The sequence below is a fragment of the Crotalus tigris genome, unplaced genomic scaffold (genome assembly GCF_016545835.1).
Source record: "Crotalus tigris isolate CLP2741 ecotype Arizona unplaced genomic scaffold, ASM1654583v1 scf7180000024339.11422700, whole genome shotgun sequence".
Taxonomy (NCBI): Eukaryota; Metazoa; Chordata; class Lepidosauria; order Squamata; family Viperidae; genus Crotalus; species Crotalus tigris.
In genome coordinates this window covers 3,944,855-3,965,315 of record NW_024100509.1, presented here as the reverse complement: position 1 = coordinate 3,965,315, position 20,461 = coordinate 3,944,855, and the positions used below count along the sequence as shown (strand labels likewise).

At 40.6% G+C, this 20,461-nt stretch overlaps 1 protein-coding gene across 1 annotated transcript; it reads left to right on the top strand.

The window, feature by feature from the left end:
- The first annotated feature begins 3,020 nt into the window (after window positions 1–3,020).
- On the top strand, window positions 3,021–19,336 carry HBEGF (heparin binding EGF like growth factor). Its single transcript, XM_039326116.1, has 6 exons — window positions 3,021–3,427; window positions 4,438–4,617; window positions 8,403–8,568; window positions 11,651–11,806; window positions 17,586–17,677; window positions 18,778–19,336. The coding sequence occupies exons 1-5, from the start codon at window positions 3,400–3,402 to the stop codon at window positions 17,656–17,658; spliced, it is 603 nt and encodes a 200-aa protein (XP_039182050.1). The 5' UTR covers window positions 3,021–3,399; the 3' UTR covers window positions 17,659–17,677; window positions 18,778–19,336.
- Window positions 19,337–20,461: the final 1,125 nt, after the last annotated feature.

Here is a 20,461-nt window from a genome sequence, read left to right as displayed (position 1 = left end):
GTTCCTGATTTTGAACACTTTCTGTAAGTTAGTCCATTTGAGGTACCTTGGTTCAAAACATTTTGCCCTATAATGCACTATTTTACCCAGGTAAAGGTTACAGGTAGTAATCTTTTAATAGTATATAGATGTTGGGGATCTCCAGGACTTTATTCCACTTGGTCTTTAAAATCTGCATATCAGATTGTTTTATTGGTAACAGATACTTATAAAAACTGTCTATGGGCTTTTTAGTCTGATAGGATTCAATAATTCCTTCTAATATGTAGTAATTATAGATTCTGCCAGGTGGGGGAGGAGGGGAATGATAAACAATATTTATCTTTTAATATAGACAAGTTTAAAAACCAATAATCTGCTAGCTGATTTAAAGTAATGATATCAGCTTCTATCTGGCTCGTCTATAAAACCAATATTTTATTAATTTTGACAGCTAGATTATTCTACAATATTTGAAAGCATTGTTTTCAAAGTGATGTAATAAAGGAGGTACAGCAGCTCTATTATATTTTGAAGTAAAACCTGTCCAATTAACTAAGATGCTTTATAGAAACATTCCAACCTTTTGGAATATGCTAATAAAGTGAGGTTCACGTCATGAAAGCTTACGCCTTTTAATAAAATTGGTTAGTGGGGAAAGGAGCTACCCAACTCTTGATTTTTTTGTCGAGTCTGATAAAGAATTCTTGGAAATAAGAAATCTTGTAACAATCTAATTGGTTTAATAAATATTTTACCTCACTATGGATAAAAAATAAACACTGTCATGTTGGTTCATGAGGAAAAAAAAACTGAAAACCCAGAGCAGGGCAAGATCATCATGCTTAAATGCCACAAAGATGTGTGAGTGTGAAGGTTCTCCCATGCTTTAATTAAGCTTGTTGCTGTGAGAATAAATGTTTTCAATGAACATGAAAGGAACAAGTATTAGAAGAATGCTAAGGAAACAAAACCATGTCAGCACAGAAACAAGGCTGATCAGAGAGACTGCATTTTTTCTGAATGACTCAGAGCTGGCAATTGGTTAAATGTTAGTAAAAGTTGCTTTTTCCAGTTACTACCACTTAGGCGTGTAAAGAAAAAAAATGAATTCAGAACATACCCATATGACATACCAGCCCTTACTCTTTTTGAAAAGTGGTGCCTTATCCAATCAAACAGTGATTGAATTACTTTTTAGATGGTCAACATCCTTGACATCTCCAATCTGTCAGGATGTCCCCCATCCATTCCTAGATTGCCTCAGACAGTAGTTAATCACTTCCCCTGCTGTCTTAGGCTTGGGAGAGGTAGTGTGTCATCCACAGACTGATGAGCTAACAGTCCAAAACTCCAGATGAAGTCATCCATGGTTTCATGGAGATGGCAAATAATTCCTCAGTCACCTTTCAGGCCAAAAGTCATCAGGTGAAACTGAGGCTCCCAGCAATGCCTTCTGAGAATGAGAAGGAATTTCCACATACCATGACCTCCAACCATGATCTCCCACTTAAGTAAGAAAGGTCTGGTGCATAATAATAATTATTAGCATCATTTAATTCAATAATAACTTACTTTAAAACAGTGGTTCTCAACCTTTTTAATGCCGCGATCCCCAACTGGTCATAAGTCGAGGACTACTCAACCGGTCGTAAGTCGAGGACTACTCAACTGATGCAGCACCGTTTGCAGAATGGGACTTTTGGTGGGCTCAGCAGGGCAGAGACAGCCTGGACAATTCCTGTTGGCTTTTGAAAGCCAATAGAATTAGACTCTATTCAAGAGAGTCTATTCTATTGGCTTTCAAAAGCCAATAGAATAAAAGGAGTAGCACAGCTAAGGAAAAGGGGAAAAAAATGGCGGACTGCGTTGTTTGGTGACCCCTATGAAATGGTCGTTTGACCCCAAATGGGGTCCCGACCCACAGATTGAGAACCACTGCTTTAAAAGGACCTCACTGTGACCTACTTATGAAGAGTAGAAACTACCATTTCTTTGAAAAAGGTATTAAATTACTTCTTAGTGAAATCCAATTACACTGCCTCATATGGCTGCATTAAGGAGCTATGCTGGACAAGACTCATGTAAGCCTGGGTTGCTAAGTCCCTGAGTCTACTAAGCATAGTTGCCCAGAGGAATAGAAGCATCCTAGCCTATGCTGTACTTGTGTTACAAAGTTGAAGTAGAAGCAGAGTATGCTTGTCTGTGTGAGTTTGTTGGGCATGTGGTTATGAAACCTGTAATATAATGCCAAGACACTTAAGTATCCAAGATGAACTGAACAGAGGGGCATTAATCTACATCCTTGGCTTACTAAAATCATGTTGTGGAGAAGAAACAGGAAGGTGTGTGATGACTCCAACCAGAGGCAAGTGGATTGTATCTTAAGCAAAAGGAAGGGGAAAAAATGCCCCCCCCCCCGTTTTCAAGCTCCTACCTTTTTCCCTGTTCAAGAACTGGCTTTATGTTATAGAAATGAATTCTGATTCTGCTCAGCCCCACAACCCCACCATTACCAGAATGGGTAGAGAAGGTGGCAGCAGAAGCTCACTACCCTATCTGTGATACAGGCCCTGCCCTAGAAGATTGCAGTAAAAGGATATTACTTTGACTCATTTTATGCTGGCTTAGCAGTTTAAGTCAGTACAAAATATCAGCTCCGGACTCCAGAGTCTGTAGTCAACATTTTATGATTTCACTATTCTGAAAACATCCCGATAAGATAGGCCGTGACAGCTCCAGGTTTGGTAGATGACGTCTTTCAAGAACATAGTATATATTTACACTACGAAAACCTATGCATGCATCACCAGTCCCAAAAAGGGATACACGCACCCGCGAGGGACTTGAACTGCGTGGTTTCTTGAATCTGATAATTTCTCAGAACGCGAGCGGCCGCGGACAGTTCCACCTGTAGCACCTATTCGTAGGATCACTGTCCAAATAGCGAAGGATGGAATCTGCCCCTCCCAAAAGCGGCCAAAAGTCGGGGAAGCGCCATTTTCCCCAACGAAATGGAACCGGGTGAGGAAGCAGCCGCGCCCGAGGGCAGGGCGAGGGATTCTTTCCCGGCGACTGCACCGCAGGAGGGCCCGCGCTCTCGCCCGGGGAGTGGGCGTGGCGTCTACTGACGAGCCCTGCCTGGCCTGGCCCGGCCCCTCCAGTTGGGAGCTGCCCTACCAGGGCCACTGGGTGGCTGTATGCCGAATCAGCCAGGCAGTGGGCGGTAGGCGCTCCGCGGGGCTGTTTTATCCTGGTCCTGGGAACAGTCGCCGCGACATCCGGACGAGCCCGCCCTGGCCACTTCGCGCACTCCGCTTTAAGAAGCGAATCCGAGGAAAAAGCCCGCCTTTAAAGCCCCTACGTCGGCCCCGATAGGAGAGAAGCGAGCGGCGGTGGCAAGCCTTGCCAGGAGCGGTGATGACCTCGAGCGTTCTTTTAGCGGCAGGTAAACAGGGGAACGTGAAGACCTGGCACCTGAATGGACGCAAATACAAATCCTGGGCATGAATGTTGGAGAGCGCGCCTTGTCCTGGAAAGAAGGCGAGGGGGTCGCTGGGTGGACGAAATAGCTGGGGGCTCTAAGTTATGAAGCCGCGTTGGTCGCAGTACATGCTCTCGCCTAAGCTAATACGAGACTTATTTCTGCCTGGTAATGGTACCGAAAATAAAATAAAACATGATTGGTAGTCCATTCACACAGTTGCTTGGCGGTTTTCTGAGAAGCTGTCTGCCGGGTCAGGGCTCCTTTGCACTACTGCCAAATTTAGCTTGTTTTGATAGCTAATATGGGGCTGGCTATAGGATAGCATTGAATCGCTGGGATGAATGTATTATTTATATAGTAAAGGGATGTATTTTGAGTCCCATTACCCAATTCCCTGGAACATTTGAGAGACTATATCCTGTAAATGTGGTTTTTAAATTGCAGGAAGTTTATGACAACCTCGATTCTATGTTGGCTAAATTTCTCCTAACTTTAAAAAGGTGCTTGGAAGTATTTTCAGATCAGATTCCACTAGTTGCTATGTCCCTGAGTTTATTAGGCAAATAGTTGCCCAGAGGAATAGAAGCATCCCAGTCTATGCTGTACTTGTGTTACAAAGTTGGAGTAGGAGCAGAGTATGCTTGTCTGTGTGTGTTTGCTGGGCATGTGGTTTTGAAAATATGAGAACACCTACTATACTTAGTGCATTTGTGCCATTCACATGTGAGTCTGGCCTTCATTTATATCTTGTTTTGTTCATGCCTTTGTTTTTGTGTGGTTCTATAAATAACTTTGCTCCTCCTTCAGTGTAAGTTGATTTGTGCTGCTCTGTGAGAGAATTATATGACAAACTCCAGCTTTGTTTAAATCATTTTGGATTTCAACTCCAACATTTGGTAATATTAGAATGTCTGGATTTTTTTTCTGTCTTTTTCGAGAAAGTACTGCAATGTTCTTATTTCTACTTGTAGTTTGTGCCATCCTGGTGAACGGGGAGGGAACTGGCATACTCCAGAATGAAACTCCCAGGAGAGAAAACAGAGACGACTTGACAAATTTCCATCTCCGCCCATCCCCAAAAGTTTTGGAACACGTAGGGCAGAGAGATGCTTTGTTATCCAAAGGAGATACCTTAAGCGATCTCCCTCAAGGTATGGCTCATAATGCTATTTCTCGTGTTCCCTGTTACTGTACAAATTGTTGTAGCTGTAAGCAGCATATATATGAGTGCATGGAAGATCACTGAGAGCAATCATTAGTAGAGACTGTTACCTTGCATGCTCTCTGGAAAAGGAGCGTACCTATTATTTCTAGAGATCACTGATTTTACTTACATTAGCTGGCAGTTACTAATTTTGCTTATTTATATCAATATGTACAATCATGCCTACTTTTGAACTCTTGTGGTTTTTGAATGACAGAAATTGAGATTGCTGATACTGGTTGGTGAATATCTTCAAAGACTTGGGATATCATTTCAATTTATGGAATACAATTTTACTATAAAGGACAACATTGACTCCTAATAACCTCATTCACTTTTAAATAGATGAAAAAGGAAGGCCAGACAGGATCTCAGCACAGGCATCCTGAAATTTATAGATACATTTTAAGGATATATAAATACAATAAATAAGTGAAATATGTTACTGTGCTATTTTTTGTGCATGATGTCTTTGGACCTATCTCTCTTAAAAGAACTGGAAAAAAGCCCAAGAAGTTCTGGAGAATTTTAAATTGTAAACATAAATAAATGTATATTTACAAAAGTAAATATATTTTGTGATGAACTATATAACAAGACCATATCTTGTGCTTTTATAATAGGATAATAGAAATTATAGCACCTACATTTCAATGATAGCCATGCCACATGTTTGTTGTATTGCTTTAAATGTGTGTAAATCTAGCAACAGGAATGATTCCTAAGAACAAGCAAGGGAACTACAATGAAATATTCCATGGAAATTCTTGTCATATTTGCTTGATGTCAGAAAGGATTGATATTTTAGCCATTTTTCACTTATATGTTCCAAGCTGTTACCCTAGAGACCCTAGCTTGAATCAGTCACACATTTCAATTCTTATTTGTTATTAGAACTGCTACTTCTGCCACCCACAGCTTTAAATCCTCTAATGCAATATTGCCACTTGTTTTCCACAAATCCTGCCACTTGTAGCATATATGCTGTTCAACTGTTTGAATAGCATAGCAATATGAACAGCTATATAATCTGTTGCTAGTTGGTGCTCTCTCCCTTTTATAGAGATGTAATATTGCTCTGGTGCTTATTTTTTCTCCTTCACTAATTTTCCTCTAAGGATCTGCAAACTTGGTGACATCAGTAGTTCCCTCCCTCTTCTTCCTCCTCATCCCATTGACAAAACTTCCTTCATCTTAGGGAAACATTTCCTAGCACTGATATTCCATGGCAACAGTATTCTTAAATATAACAAAATATGTAAGCCTAGTTGGCATTTTCACTACTGTATAAAATTAAAGTCACTGGGAGATTTGAGACAGGATTAGCTGGTGAATGATGGTCCTGGCCATATAGAATCTATTGCTTATCCCCACATGTTGATTATTTAATGTGTGGGTCTATCCAGACAGAAGTATTAATTTTCCAGTCTGTAAATGCTGTCAATTGATGAGAGGATCCACAAATGACTCACAGTTTCTGTCCCACACAGTGTGGCTCTTCTTACCTTACTGAGTTTAGTCACTAGGGCGAAGTTGTACCATCTGGGGGCGTCTAGCTTGGGTTTCCATTTCATCCTCTTTGCCTATTTAGGTCTTGAGACCCTAGCATGCTTTCTGCCAAATACTGATGCCCATGAAATAGTCATAGCAAATGTGTGGGAAGAACACTGAGCTGCTCTTCTTAACTACTTGACCATTCAGCATATCTTTGGATCCAGACTTTCCATATAGCTAGGACTGTCTACTCAGCTGGCCTGTTTGTTTTAATCATTGAGAATCCTTAATTGCTGGTGAATGTGTATGTGTGTGTGTACAGAGATAAGAAATCACTTAAAGTGCTCCTGCTTTCCTTCTGATTTCTGAGGACTGTGCTATATAATATATTTCATTTACATTTTTGAAGATCTAATAGATTTATAGTGGATAATAGTTCAATATTTCCACTTTTGCTTACCTTACCTTTCCTTGCCTTGTTTGCATCCAATTTTGCATTTTTTGCATTTTGCATTTTGCATCCAAAATTGCAAAATTGCATCCAATTTTGGTCACCCTGATGTAAAAAAGATGTTGAGACTTTAGAAAGAATACAGAGAAGAGCAACAAAGATGATCAGGGGACTGGAGGCTAAAACATATAAGGAACGCTGCTGGAATTGGGTATGTCTAGTCCAGTGGTTCTCAACCTTTCTAATGCCGCGACCCCATAATACAATTCCCCATGTTGTGGTGACCCCCAACCACTTATACATCACCGGGTGCCAGGGGCGTGGCCAAAGAAAAGGGGGAAAAATGGCGGACAGCCTTGTTTGGCCACCCCCGTGAAATGATTGTTCGACCCCAAATGGGGTCCCGACCCACAGGTTGAGAACCACTGGTCTAGTCTAATGAAGAGAAGAACGAGGGGGGACATGATAGCAGTGTTCCAATATCTCAGGGGCTGCCACAAAGAAGAGGGAGTCAAGCTATTCTCCAAAGCACCTGAAGGCAGGACAAGAAGCAAGGGATGGAAACTAATCAAGGAGAGAAGCAACCTAGAACTAAGGAGAAACTTCCTGACAGTTAGAACAATTAACCAGTGGAACAACCTGCCTCCAGAAATGGTGAATGCTCTAACACTGGAAGTTTTTAAGAAGAGACTAGACAGCCATTTGTCTGAAATGGTATAGGTTTCATGCCTGAGCAGGGGGTTGGACTAGATGACCTCCAAGGTCCCTTCCATCTTTTTATTATTATTATTATTATTATTATTATTATTATTATTATTATTATTATTATTATTTCCTAATTGAACTAGGTGAGGATCTGTAGCTGGGGTCCCCAATGATAAACAGTGATCTATACCAGGGGTCCCCAACCTGTGGGCCATGGCCCCGTAGTGGGCCATGGGTTGCTGGCCACTGGGCCGTGGGACAGGCTAGCAGGCTAGTGCTAGCACTGTGGCCACAGGAAGCGAAAACAGGAGCATGAAAATGGAGCATGAAAACGGGAGCATGAAAACGGGACACCGGCATGCCTCAGGATGTGAAAACGGGGCCAACATCGCGCCTCCAGGTGTGAAAATGGGATGCTGCTACGCTGTGGGTGCAAAAATGGGCCAACACTGTGCCACAAAAACAGGCTGCCACCGCATCACACGGTCAAAAATGGGATGGCCCGTTGTTGCAATGCACAAAAACAGGCCAGTGCTGAGCCTCAGGGTGCAAAAATGGGATACCGCCGTGCCTCAGGGTATGAAAAGGGGCTGATGTCGCACCTCGGGGTGCAGAAACAGGGTGCTGTGCACAAGAATGGGGCAGGACTAGCGAGTATCATGCAAGTGCTAGCCCCGCCCCATTTGCATCACGTGCATGCTTGCAGCCCCCTTTGCACGCGCGAATGTGCGACAAGTATAATGTTTTCCCTTCACTTTTCTTTCAGTTCGCCAACCAAGAAAGGTTGATCTCTGATCTATACTGTAAAGACTTCCTCAAGTGAAGCTCATCTGCCCTTGATAACCCTATGGAAATGCGTTGCTGTTGCTTTCTCCTTGTTTTTTCAACTCCCTCCTCTGATCTACAACTCTAGGGCTTCCTGGTTGTCTCTCATCCAAATTATACATTATAACAGAACTTAATTTTTTAGAAAAAAAATGCAAGTGCTAATATTCCTAAGCCAATTTGAGCTATAATGTCTGGGATATGCTTTAATATTCTAATACATAATGTGAAATTAGTGTTTTTCCTTCTTTCTCCAGCTGCTTTCATGTCCAAGCCACAAGAACCTGTGACTCCAAATAATGGAGGGAAGAAAAGGAGAAAAGGAAAAGGAAAGAAAAGAGATCCTTGCTTGAGAAAATACAAGGATTATTGTATTCATGGAAAATGCAAATATATTAAGAAACTTAAATCTCCATCTTGTATGTAAGTTACTTATACTATTTATATCCTGTAATAGTTAATTGCATACATGGAAAACCATAGCTATATTGCAGATTTATTTTCCAGTTAAATGAGTTAGAAGTTCATAATTCTATTAGAGATTAGAATTGTATACTGAAACTCTCGTTAAAAAAAAAGATTAAGAGTAGCAGGATATTATATAATGTAGCTTACAGTATCATCTAGTACAGTGGTGGCGAAACTATGGCATGTGTGCCAGAGGCGGCACTCAGAGCCCTCTCTGTGGGCACGCATGCCATTGCCCCAGTCCTGCCACCCCCTCCTCATCAGCAGCCCCCCCCAGAGAGTCGACCCCGGGTGCAGAGCAGCACAACCAAGCACATGGCAGCTGGGCAGCAGGGACAAGACTCCGCCCTCACGCCCCGTTGCGCGCAGATAATGCTGTGGGGCGCGGATGGAGGGCGTGTCCACCATGGCACTGCAGGGCCACCTGAGCAATCTGCAGCAGGCCATGGAAGCGGTGGATGGCCCAGCAGGTGGGGCGGGGTGGAGCAGGTGAGGCAGAGCGATGGGGGGCGGGGCGGTTTTTGGGCACTTGGTCTCTAAAAGGTTTGGCATCACTGATCTAGTACTTAAAGTTTTACTAAGAAAAAGCAAAGGAAGTTTTTTTTTGTATTCTTTGCAAAGTCATATTCTTTTTTTCTTCCATAGAAGAGATCATATTTCCTATTCATTGTATGTTAGGTCCCAAAATATGATATGGGCCATATAGATGCTGGATTTTTAAAATCTGTCAATATGTGTGTCCAGAAATTTTGCTTTCAGAAGGACAGCCTTAGCTTAGCCATTTTAGAAATTAGGAACCAGAAGTAACAAAAACATTTTTACTCGAATGGAAAAAAAATAGTACACATGAAATTGATCAGAATATTGATACAGGCCTCTTTTGATTCTTGCCTGGGTTTCATTAGCACTATTTTGGTGCCTTGTAAGTTAGAGAATCTGAACATGATGCCTTATTGACTACCTATTATTGAAATGGTTTGGATTTATTTGAAAAACATACTTACCTCTCCATCCCTCATTCCAAGATGATAGATGACACAAGCAATAGAGCAAAGTCAAACTAGTATTTTAAACTTAAAGAGAGCTTAGGAAAGATTCCTTGGATGGAAATCTTAAAGGGGGAAACAACTAAGAAGCTTGGAAACTCTGAAAAATGAGATTATAAAATCCCAGTGTAGTATAATATTACTTTTGAGAAAGAAAAATAAAAGGCCCCCAGATGAAACCAGCATGGTTGCATAAAGAATTATCTGATAAACTGAAAAACAAAAACAAAAAGGACAAGTATAAAAAATGGAAAGAGTGACACATAACTAAAGCAGAATGCCATCAAATAGTTCCAATCTGCAAAGATTAAGTCAAGAAAGCTAAGGCTCAGAATGAACTAAGACTTGCAACAAATGTAAAAAATCATTACAAAAATTCTTTCATCATGTAAAAAACAAGAAAAAGTCAAAGAGATAATTGGTCCACTAATGGGAGAAGATGGCAAGGAGGTAACAGATATCAGGAGAAAGCAAAAGTGCTTAATTCATTCTTTGCATCTCTCTCTACACAAAAGGAAATAATAGTCCAACCTAATAAAAGCAGCCCTGTAAAAAAGAATCAGGAATACAGCATAAAAATGGTAAGACAACACCTGTCCATTTTAGATGAGTTTAAATCAACACATGAATTACATCCCAAGGTTCTGAAGGAGCTGGCAGATGTGATTTTGAAACCACTGATCCATATCTTTCAAAGGTCCTGGAGCACCAGGAAACTATGAGAGGATTGGAAAAGAGCTGATGTTGTTCCATCTTCAAAAAAAAAAAAATTGATTCAGGAAACTACAGACCAATCAGCCTGACATTAATACCTGGGAAAATTCTAGGAAAAATACTGAAGCAGCAGATTTGTAAGCACCTAGAAATGAAAAAAGCAATCACTAGAAGCCAGCACAGGTTTGTTAAAAACAGATCATGACAAACAAACCTTATTGCCTTCTTCGATAAAATTACTAAATCAGTTGATTGTAAAAGAAAAAACCCAAACTCACAACTTTTCTTTTTCCATTTCTGCCCCCACCATCCTGTCAGAAAAAAACTAATCTCAATTGTCAATAACCGTCCTTCCATCTCCCACAGTATCCAATACAACTCATGAAGCTTCCAGGATAGGAAGCGAAATGTCTTCTTTTTCCTCAAAAATCAGTCCAGTCACTTTTTCAAAATAATAACCACTTTTGATATTCTCATCAAAGTTTTTTATTTATTTATCTAATTAATGTATAAAGGAACTTTAGATGGTTATAAAGACTTGACTTAGAAAAGACAGAGGGAACTGCTAAACCATTGCAGAAAACAAATCCAAGTTCTGAGACAATAGAAAGCATGAGAAAGAATCTCAAAACAACCCTCACCTCGGATTGTGTCAGGTATAAGTTGAAGTTGAGAAAGCTTTGACAGCTTTCAGGATTCCGTTGCAAAATGGGTGTCAAACTCGATCATGTCACGTGACGTATTGTGACGTATCACGTTGTTTTTTGCCTTTGTGGAGCCAGAATAGGTGTGGCCTGCATGTTACGCATCCAGCCCACGGGCTGCCAGTTTGACACCCCTGTATTTCAATATCCTAACCACTATCCAAGACTCTTAATAGCTCCTGTTTTCTGACCTTGCCTACCTTGAAGGGGTGGTAAGAATACATACAGTAAAATTAAAACAGAAGAAAAACGTCTGCAACAGCTCTCTATATAAATTAGGGCAAACAATGCTATAAAACTCACCAAGCAGTATTATGAATCATCCTATTATTGCTATTGTGTTACGGTATGTAAATGCAAACTCATATTCCAGTTGCAAATGTGAATGTGTCTGCTTATGTATGCAGGCACATTTCCATAAAAATATAATTTAAAATGTTACAAATATTTACACATATAGAATTTGTAACTTCGAAACTAAGTCTACTCTCTGTATGGTTTAGTATGTCATGGAAGTAGCCAAATGTATGAAATAAGCTTCATGTATTGATTTTTAAAATCCTTAATTCCTAGATGCCAGGAACACTACCATGGGGAGAGGTGCCATGCTATTAGCCTTCCAGTGGAAAATCGCTTTGATGGTTATGATCGTACAACTATCCTGGCGGTTACAGCAGTGATTCTGTCATCCCTGTGTCTTATCATCATTGCAGTATTATTGATGCTGAGGTAAGTAGTTTAATAGGATTGAGAAGGGTGGAGACATAGGGTGCCTTCAGCTTATGATGATTTGGAAGTGTGGTCTTATGAAGGAAGAATGTATGCATTTATCTAGGTTTATATTTTATCTAGGTTTATAGTTTATCTAGATTTATATTTTAGTGGGGTGCCCCAGGGCTCTGTTGTGGGGTGCTCCAGGGCTCTGTTCTGGGCCCAGTGCTCTTCAACATCTTCATCAATGATTTGGATGAGCGGATAATGATGCTGCTGCTGCTGCTGCTGCTGCTGCTGCTGATGATGATGATGATGGAGGAGGAGGAGAGGGAGGAGGAGGAGGAGGAGGGGAAGAGGAAGAGTTGGAAGGGACCTTGGAGGTCATCTAGTCCAGGGCTTTTCAACCTTTTCACCCATTGTACCACTTTTAGGATATGGCAATATCCGAGTACCACCAGTTGCCTAGCAAGGTGTCAAAAACTTGATGACCCCCCCAAAAAAGGAAAAAAGTGATAAAGTACAGGTAGTCCTCAACTTACAACAGTTCGCTTAGTGACTGTTCAAAGTTACAATGGCATTTAAAAAAGTGCCCCCCAAGGCACAGCCGAGCAAGACACCTGTCTGCCCATCCGGTGGCGCTCTTCCTCTTGTCCGAGGTTTTCATTGTTGTGTGCATTTCTGTTGAGGATTGGCAGCAGGGGTGGGGTGGGGGGTGTTTGGTTTTTATTCCCTCTGCCTGCTGGGTGGTTGCAGCAGGTTTTGGTCAATTCACATGACCCTGGGACACTGTGACCGTCATAAATATGAATCAGTTGCCAAGAATCTGAATGTAAATCACAAGAGCCTGGAGATGCTGCAGCATTCCAGCTGATCAGCGCTTCTGCGCTCAGCAGAAGCACCAGGCTCGGTGCTGCTTTCCAGCTGATTGGTGCTTCTTCAGGGTTCAGCAGAAGCACCAGGATCAGCACCGAGCTGCAGCTGGAGCCTGGCGCTGAGCCTGGCGCTCCCACTGAGACCTGACAGTCCTGAAGAAGCACTGATCAGCTGGAAAGTGGCACTGATCCTGGTGCTTCTGCTGAGCCTTGACAGCCCTGCAGCTCCAGCCATCTCTCGCTCAGGCTTGTGTGGTGCTGCCACTGGTTCAGCTCCTTCCCCTCCCCCCCTACCACTTTTCTAGGATGGTCACGTAACACCTGCCAGGTGCCAATGTACCATAGGTGGTACCCGTACCACTGGTTGAAAAGCCCTGATCTAATTCAACCCCCTGCTCAGGCAGGAAACCCTATACCATTTCGGAAAAATGGCTCTCCAGTCTCTTCTTAAAAACTTCCAGTATTGGAGCATTCACCGCTTCTGGAGGCAGGTTGTTCCACTAGTTAATTGTTCTAACTGTCAGGAAGTTTCTCCTTAGTTCTAGGTTGCTTCTCTCCTTGATTAGTTTCCATCCATTGCTTCTTGTCTTGCCTTCAGGCGCTTTGAAAAATAGCTTGACTCCCTCTTCTTTTTGGTAACCCCTGAGATATTGGAACAGTGCTATCATGTCCCCTCTCGTCCTTCTCTTCATTAAACTAGACATACCCAATTCCAGCAATCTTTCCTTATATGTTTTAGACTCCAGTCCCTTAATCATCTTTGTTGCTCTTCTCTGTACTCTTTCTAGAGTCTCAACATCCTTTTTACATCGTGGTGACCAAAACTGGATGCAGTATTCCAAGTGTGGCCTTACCAAGGCATTGTGAAGTGGTATTAATACTTCACGTGATCTTGATTCTATCCCTCTGTTAATGCAGCCCAGCACTGTGCTGGCTTTTTTTGGCAGCTGCAGCATACTGCTGGCTCATATTTAAGTGATTGTCCACTAGGACTCCGAGATCCCTCTCACAGTTACTACTGTTGAGCAAGATACCCCTTACACTATACCTGTACATTTGGTTTTTCTTGCCTAAATGTAGAACCTTACTTTTTTCACCATTGAATTTCATTTTGTTAGATAGCGCCCGTGTTCAAGTCTGTCCAGATCCTCCTGCATCTTAAGCCTGTCTTCTATTCCTACCAGCTTGGTGTCGTCTGCAAATTTGATGATTTCCCCATCTATCCCCTTGTCCAAATCGTTGATGAAGATGTGGAAGAGCACTGGGCCCAGAACAGAGCCCTGGGGCACCCCACTACACACTTCCCTCCATGTAGATGTAGTTCCATTGAGGACCACACACTGAGTACAGCCGGCCAGCCAGCTACGAATCCATCTGGTGGTGATGCTGTCTAACCCACATTTTTCTATCTTATCAAGTAGTAGGTTGTGATCTACTTTATCAAATGCCTTACTGGAGTCCAAGTAAATTAAATCCACAGCATTCCTCTGGTCCACTAATTTTGTCACTTGGTCAAAGAATGCAATAAGATTTGTCTGCCATGATCTGTTTTTGACAAACCCATGTTGGCTTTTAGTAATGACTTTGTTTGCCTCTAGGTGTTTGCTGATTCGTTGTTTGATTATCTTTTCCAGAATTTTCCCAGGTATTGAGGTCAGGCTGATAGGTCTATAATTTCCTGGGTCCATTTTTTTTCCTTTTTGAAGATGGGAGGTACATCAGCTCTTTTCCAGTCCTCTGGTAGTTCCCCAGCACTCCAGGATCTTTGAAAAATATAGTTCAGTGGTTCTGAGATCATATCTGCCAGTTCCTTGAGAACCTTGGGGTGTAATCCATCTGGTCCTGGTGATTTGAACTCGTCTAGACTGGACAGGTGCTCACTTACCATTTTTTTGCCTATCTTAACTTGTGTTTCTATTCTGTTTTTTATGGCACTATTTTTGATAGGTTGGTCTGTTTTTTCCGTTTGTGTAAAGACAGATACAAAAAACAAGTTAAATAGTTCTGCTTTCTCCTTGTTGCTTGTCACCTTCTTGCCACTTCCACCCACTAATGGACCAATCATTTCCTTCACTTTTTTTTCTTGTTTTTTACACGTTGAAAGAAGCTTTTTTTGTTATTTTTGACTTTGGTCGCAAGCCTTAGTTCATTTTGAGCTTTAGCTTTCCTCACTTCATCTTTGCAGGCTCTAATTGTTTGCTGATATTCTGACTTAGTTATGTGTCCCTCTTTCCCCTTTCTATACTTGTCCTTTTTATGTTTCAATTTATCAGAGAGTTCTTTATGCAGCCATGCTGGTTTCTTTTGAGAGCTGTTATTTTTCCTCTTTGTTGGTATTGTGCTAGATTGGGCTTTTATTATCATCAAATTTGCAGACGACCCCAAGCTGGCAGGAATAGCCAACACTCCAGAAGATAGGCTTAAGATACAGAAGGATCTTGACAGGCTTGAACATTGGGCGCTATCTAATGAAATGAAATCCAATGGTGAAAAAAGTAAGGTTCTACATTTAGGCAAGAAAAACCAAATGCACAGGTATAGTATACAGTACTGGCCAAAATTGTGGAAATCTTTTGGGAAAAGTGTACAGTAGAAATGCCATCTTTGGTTAAGTTTCCACCAATTTTTCTTCTAATTTCTTTATAACTGTAGCCTTGTTCACTTAATAATACTATTTTACATCACTTTCTGGGCAACCAGTCAACTCTTTGCACCATTACTTTAATTTTATTATGTTTTACAAGCTCACTAAATGAAAGAACACAAAAACAACCCAACCTATTTGATAGCGATCACATAACACACTGACAAATGTCCTCCTCTCAGCTTCAATACATGACATTAATAACTGAATCCTGCTGTGATCTGATTGGCTCATTGCCAAAACAAGATGACACCTGATTGGCTCTCTAAACACTCGTGCTCATTGGCTACAATCAGATGAAGGAAAGCTACCTGATATCAGCCTAAGCAAGTTGTGCTTCCTTTTTCTGGTTATTTGGCTATAACTTTTCATAGAATACAGTACAGATAATTGAACAAACTTTGTTGCATTACATTCCTGATTAAATTATCTTTCCATTGATATATAATTTTATGGTACTAATCCCCCCAAAAAGTGGTGTTATTAGCCATCAAACCTCAAAAATACACTTTTCCCAAAAGGTTTCCACAATTTTGGCCACTACTGTAGGTGGTACCTTGCTCAATAGTAGCAACTGTGAGAGGGATCTTGGAGTCCTAGTGGACATTCACTTAAATATGAACCAGCAGTGTGCTGCAGCTGCTAAAAAAGCCAACACAGTGCTAGGCTGCATTAACAGAGGGATAGAATCAAGATCACGTGAAGTGTTAATTTACAATGCCTTGGTAAGGCCACACTTGGAATACTACATCCAGTTTTGGTCACCGTGATGTAAAAAAGATGTTGAGACTCTAGAGTACAGAGAAGAGGAACAATGATGATCAGGGGACTGGCTAAAACACATAAAGAATAGTTGCTGGAATTGGGTATGTCTAGTCTAATGAAGAGAAGGATGAGGGGGGGATATGATAGCAATGTTCCAATATCTCAGGAGCTGCCACAAAGAAGAGGGAGTCAAGCTATTCTCCAAAGACGTGAAGGCAGGACAAGAAGGAACAGATGGAAACTAACCAAAGAGAGAAGCAACCTAGAACTAAGGAGAAACTTCCTGACAGTTAATACAATTAACCAGTGGAACAACCTGCCTCCAGAGGCGGTGAATGCTCCAATACTGGAAGTCTTTAAGAAGAGACTGGACAGCCATTTTTCTGAAATGGTATAGGGTTTCATGCCTCAGCAGGGGGTTGGACTAGATAACCTCCAAGGTCCCTTCCAATTTCATCATCATGATCATCATCATCATCATCATCTATAGCTTGTTATCCCAAACAGCTTATAGGACACTTTGATGATAGAAATATGGCATGTGCTTTGTGACCATTTTCTGAATATTTCTAAAGCAAATTAATTTTAGGATTTCTATGGAATCTGAAGGAGCGTGGGGGCTGAGCGGTTAAGACACTGGGTTGTGACTAGAAGGTTGGCAGTTTGAGACCAAGTACCACATGATGGATTGAGCTTCCATTACTTGCCCCAGCTCCTGCCAACTAGCAGTTTGAAAGCATGTACAGTAAATGCAAATAGATAAATAGATACCACTTTGGTGGGAAGGTAACAGAACTCTGTGCCTTCAGCATATAATCATGCTGGCCACATGACTATGGAAATGTCTTTGGACAATGCTGGCTCTTTGGCTGTAAATCAGAAATGAGCACTGCCCTTGAGTTGGGCCTAACCGGCAGAGGAAACCTTTACCTTTATCTTCTGGAATCTGTGCTTCAGAAAAGATTGGCAGATCCAATAAGTTACATTAAATATGCACAGCTCTTGCCTGCTTCAGCTTCCCATCAGCCTTAGGGATCTTTTCTGAATGGAAATGTAAACTGATATATTTGCCCCAGCCTTTCTACAGAGTATACCAGAGTCTAACTGATTTTTGTTTTATTCAGTTTCACCTTAATTTGATTTCAATACAGCCTCTGAGAAAGGCAGATTATATATTTATGACAAATAGTTGATAAAACATGCAGTGAATTTGAATCCTGTTTTTGTTCTCCTGCTTTGACCATATGACTGTAGAAAATTAAAATTAAATTACTCTTTTCATTACTGAGTGGCAATCAGGACACCTCACATGAACCAGCTGGTAAAGGACTAAAGTCCAGTTTTAGTGCAAACAATTTTATATTTTGTGGTGGTTCTATCCCAAAAGTGCAGAATGGGATTTCCCATATTAGATCTCCAATGTTAGTAATGGAACAATCTTAGGTCCTCTTTGAATAACTGTATAAGTTTAGAATTGGTCTTAATCTTGGCTCCTCCTTTTCCAATTTTCTAGATGTCACAAACAAGGTGTATATGATGTAGAGAATGAAGAGAAGGTTAAATTGGGCATCACTGTCAGTCAATGAACTGTCCAAGAACTGCAAGGTAATCCTTTCAGCACATAATTGGGTAAACTTGGCCTTCTGTTTGTTGGTTAATGGGTTGGTTCTTTCCTCTCATGTGGCAGATCAACATAATCAACAGCATCATGACCCTGTTTCTAAAGAAATTCTTATGATTAACCCAGTATTATAACCCTATCATAATCATATATCATAATCATACGAATTTCTTTAGAAACAACTTTGAGAATCCAGAGTAAATGTTACTGATTGTTTTGGCTGCTGCATTTTTGTCTCCCTGGGATCTGCCTAGTTGTGATGAACTAGTTGTCAGGCATGGGAGAGAAAACAGAACTGTTACAAAAGAGACATGTCAGCCCAAGGGAAGGAAAAGTGTAAGAATAAATCTGCCTTAATTATGCCATGTCCAACTTTATCTGGGGAGTTGCTTTAGCAGGCTTTCTAGTTTCTGGCTTTACCAACAATATAGGTCTTTCCAGAAATCTAAGTAGTCTTGATTTCTGAGTTTGTTGACCTGACAGGGCTTGAAACCAGTCAACCTCTTTGCTATTCAATCCAGGCACTTGTTACTTTTTTTTTCTTGAAAGTTTCTGCAGCCAAGGGACATTTTGTTTTACATATACATCATTTACCCCTCTTTGCCATTCTGTGGCAGCTACTGTTTCCTATTTCTGTTGCATTCCTTCAGCTACTGTAGACCACATTTTAGAGTATCAAAAATAAGTATTCTGTTTTTTTTAAGATAACAGTTATTGTCATTTTACTTACTCCTTGGAGACCATTTCCTTTAAGATGATCTTGGATTTTGAAGATAAACATAATCCTTTTATAGCATTTCCCTAATCAAATTCAATCCTTTGAGAGAGTATAACTGGATCTGTTGTAGGAAGTTAGCAGGTTGAGTGTCATTAATTCTGTTGAACTCCATGAGAATGCATCAATATAAGTCTCCAGCCAATTAGTCAGCATTAACCCTGAAGTAGCTCTAGTTTATCCTAATTCTGTTTGGAAATGGCTGCCAACATTATGATAGTGTAAGGTCATTAAAAATTTTATATTATAAATCAACTGTTGTGTAAATGATTTATTTTAACCTGAGGCATCTTTTTATTACAAATTCAGGTTTTAGCAGTGAAACAAGTTCTACATTCACAATTGAATGGATAATACTCTTTCCAGGAGACACTTAAAGAGGAACTTACACGAATGAGAACAGCTTTGTTTTCAAAGAGATAATGCTTTGTTAAAGAAGCAAATCATATTTCTAAATTGGAAGAACTCTCTGAGAGAGAGAGAACCACATTTATTTGCAGAGGACTTGTTCACAATATGGAGCTACAGCCCAAGAAGATTTGAAATTTGTCTTCTCTTCAATGGAAAATGACATTGGTATGAACCAAGCAAACAATGAACCAGGCAACTGAATTCTTCACAAAACTGTTGTTGAATACTGCTTTGAAAAACTGTGAAAAACTCTCCTGAAGAATTCTAGTTCTTGAACTTTATTTAATCTGAAAAATATTTAACAAGATGCTTAATTTTAAGTTATATATTTATTTTAGATACAATGTACATGTTATTTATTTAAGACTTAATCCTGCAGTCCTGAAACCAAAGGAAAAGACAGGAGTATTGTGCAGTGTACCACTCTAATAAATAACCTTTCTTATGCTTGCTGGCACTTGAATCCTGATTTTGAGATTAAAAGTGAAAAGTAACTATTCTTACTGATACAATTTTATAATATCGAACTATTGGCAAATTATATGCAGTCTGGACTAAAATTCTTATGGCAAATCTTTGATTCTTTAGTAAATTTGGCATTCTGAAAACCTCAGAATATTTCCTCTAGAGCAGCTTTAAAAATGTTATCTAATCCTGTCCCTACTGTATAGAGCAGTGGTTCTCAACCTGTGGATTGGGACCCCATTTGGGGTCGAATGACTATTTCACAGGGGTCGCCAAACAACGCAGTCCGCCATTTTTTTCCACTTTTCCTTAGCTGTGCTACTCCCTTTTATTCTATTGGCTTTTGAAAGCCAATAGAATAGACTCTCTTGAATAGAGTCTAATTCTGTTGGCTTTCAAAAGCCAATAGGAATTGTCCAGGCTGTCTCTGCCCTGCTGAGCCCGCCAAAAGTCCCATTCTGCAAACAGTGCTGCACCAGTTCAGTAGTCCTCGACTTATGACCGGTTGAGTAGTCCTCGACTTACGACTGGTTGGGGGTCGCGGCATTAAAAAGGTTGAGAACCACTGGTATAGAGGGTGTTCGGATTTCAGTGTATTACTGATGGTTTTACAATGCTGAATTCTGCATAGTGTTTTTTCTAAAGACATTTTAGGTCAGCATGCAAAGTGTTTGAACCTCAAAGCGGGTGTTTTGCTTTCTTTGCTTTATTCTTATGCTTTTATATGCTGTTGTGTGTTCTTGTTAGCTGCCAAGAGTCCTGTGATTGTGGCAGCATACGGATGGATGAATGGATGGATGGATGGATGGATGGATGGATGGATGGATGGAAATTAGACATTCTGGAAGTGTTCAAAACATCTCTGTGTTGAGCTTCGAGCAGGTGCTTCAAGTTCCAGATGAGAGGGAAGGAAACCTGAACATTTCCAGAATTAACTAAAAACCATAAATGTGTTAAGCACAACTGTGTTCTTTTGGAAATGGCAACCAATATACATTGCTCATTGCTAAGGAGATGAAGCTGAGTTTTGCCCATTCATTTCTGACCCCAGGTAAGAATCAAATGAGTAAGAATAACACAGAAACTAGGGGGAAAGTTTTAGTTTAAGCTCCTTTCA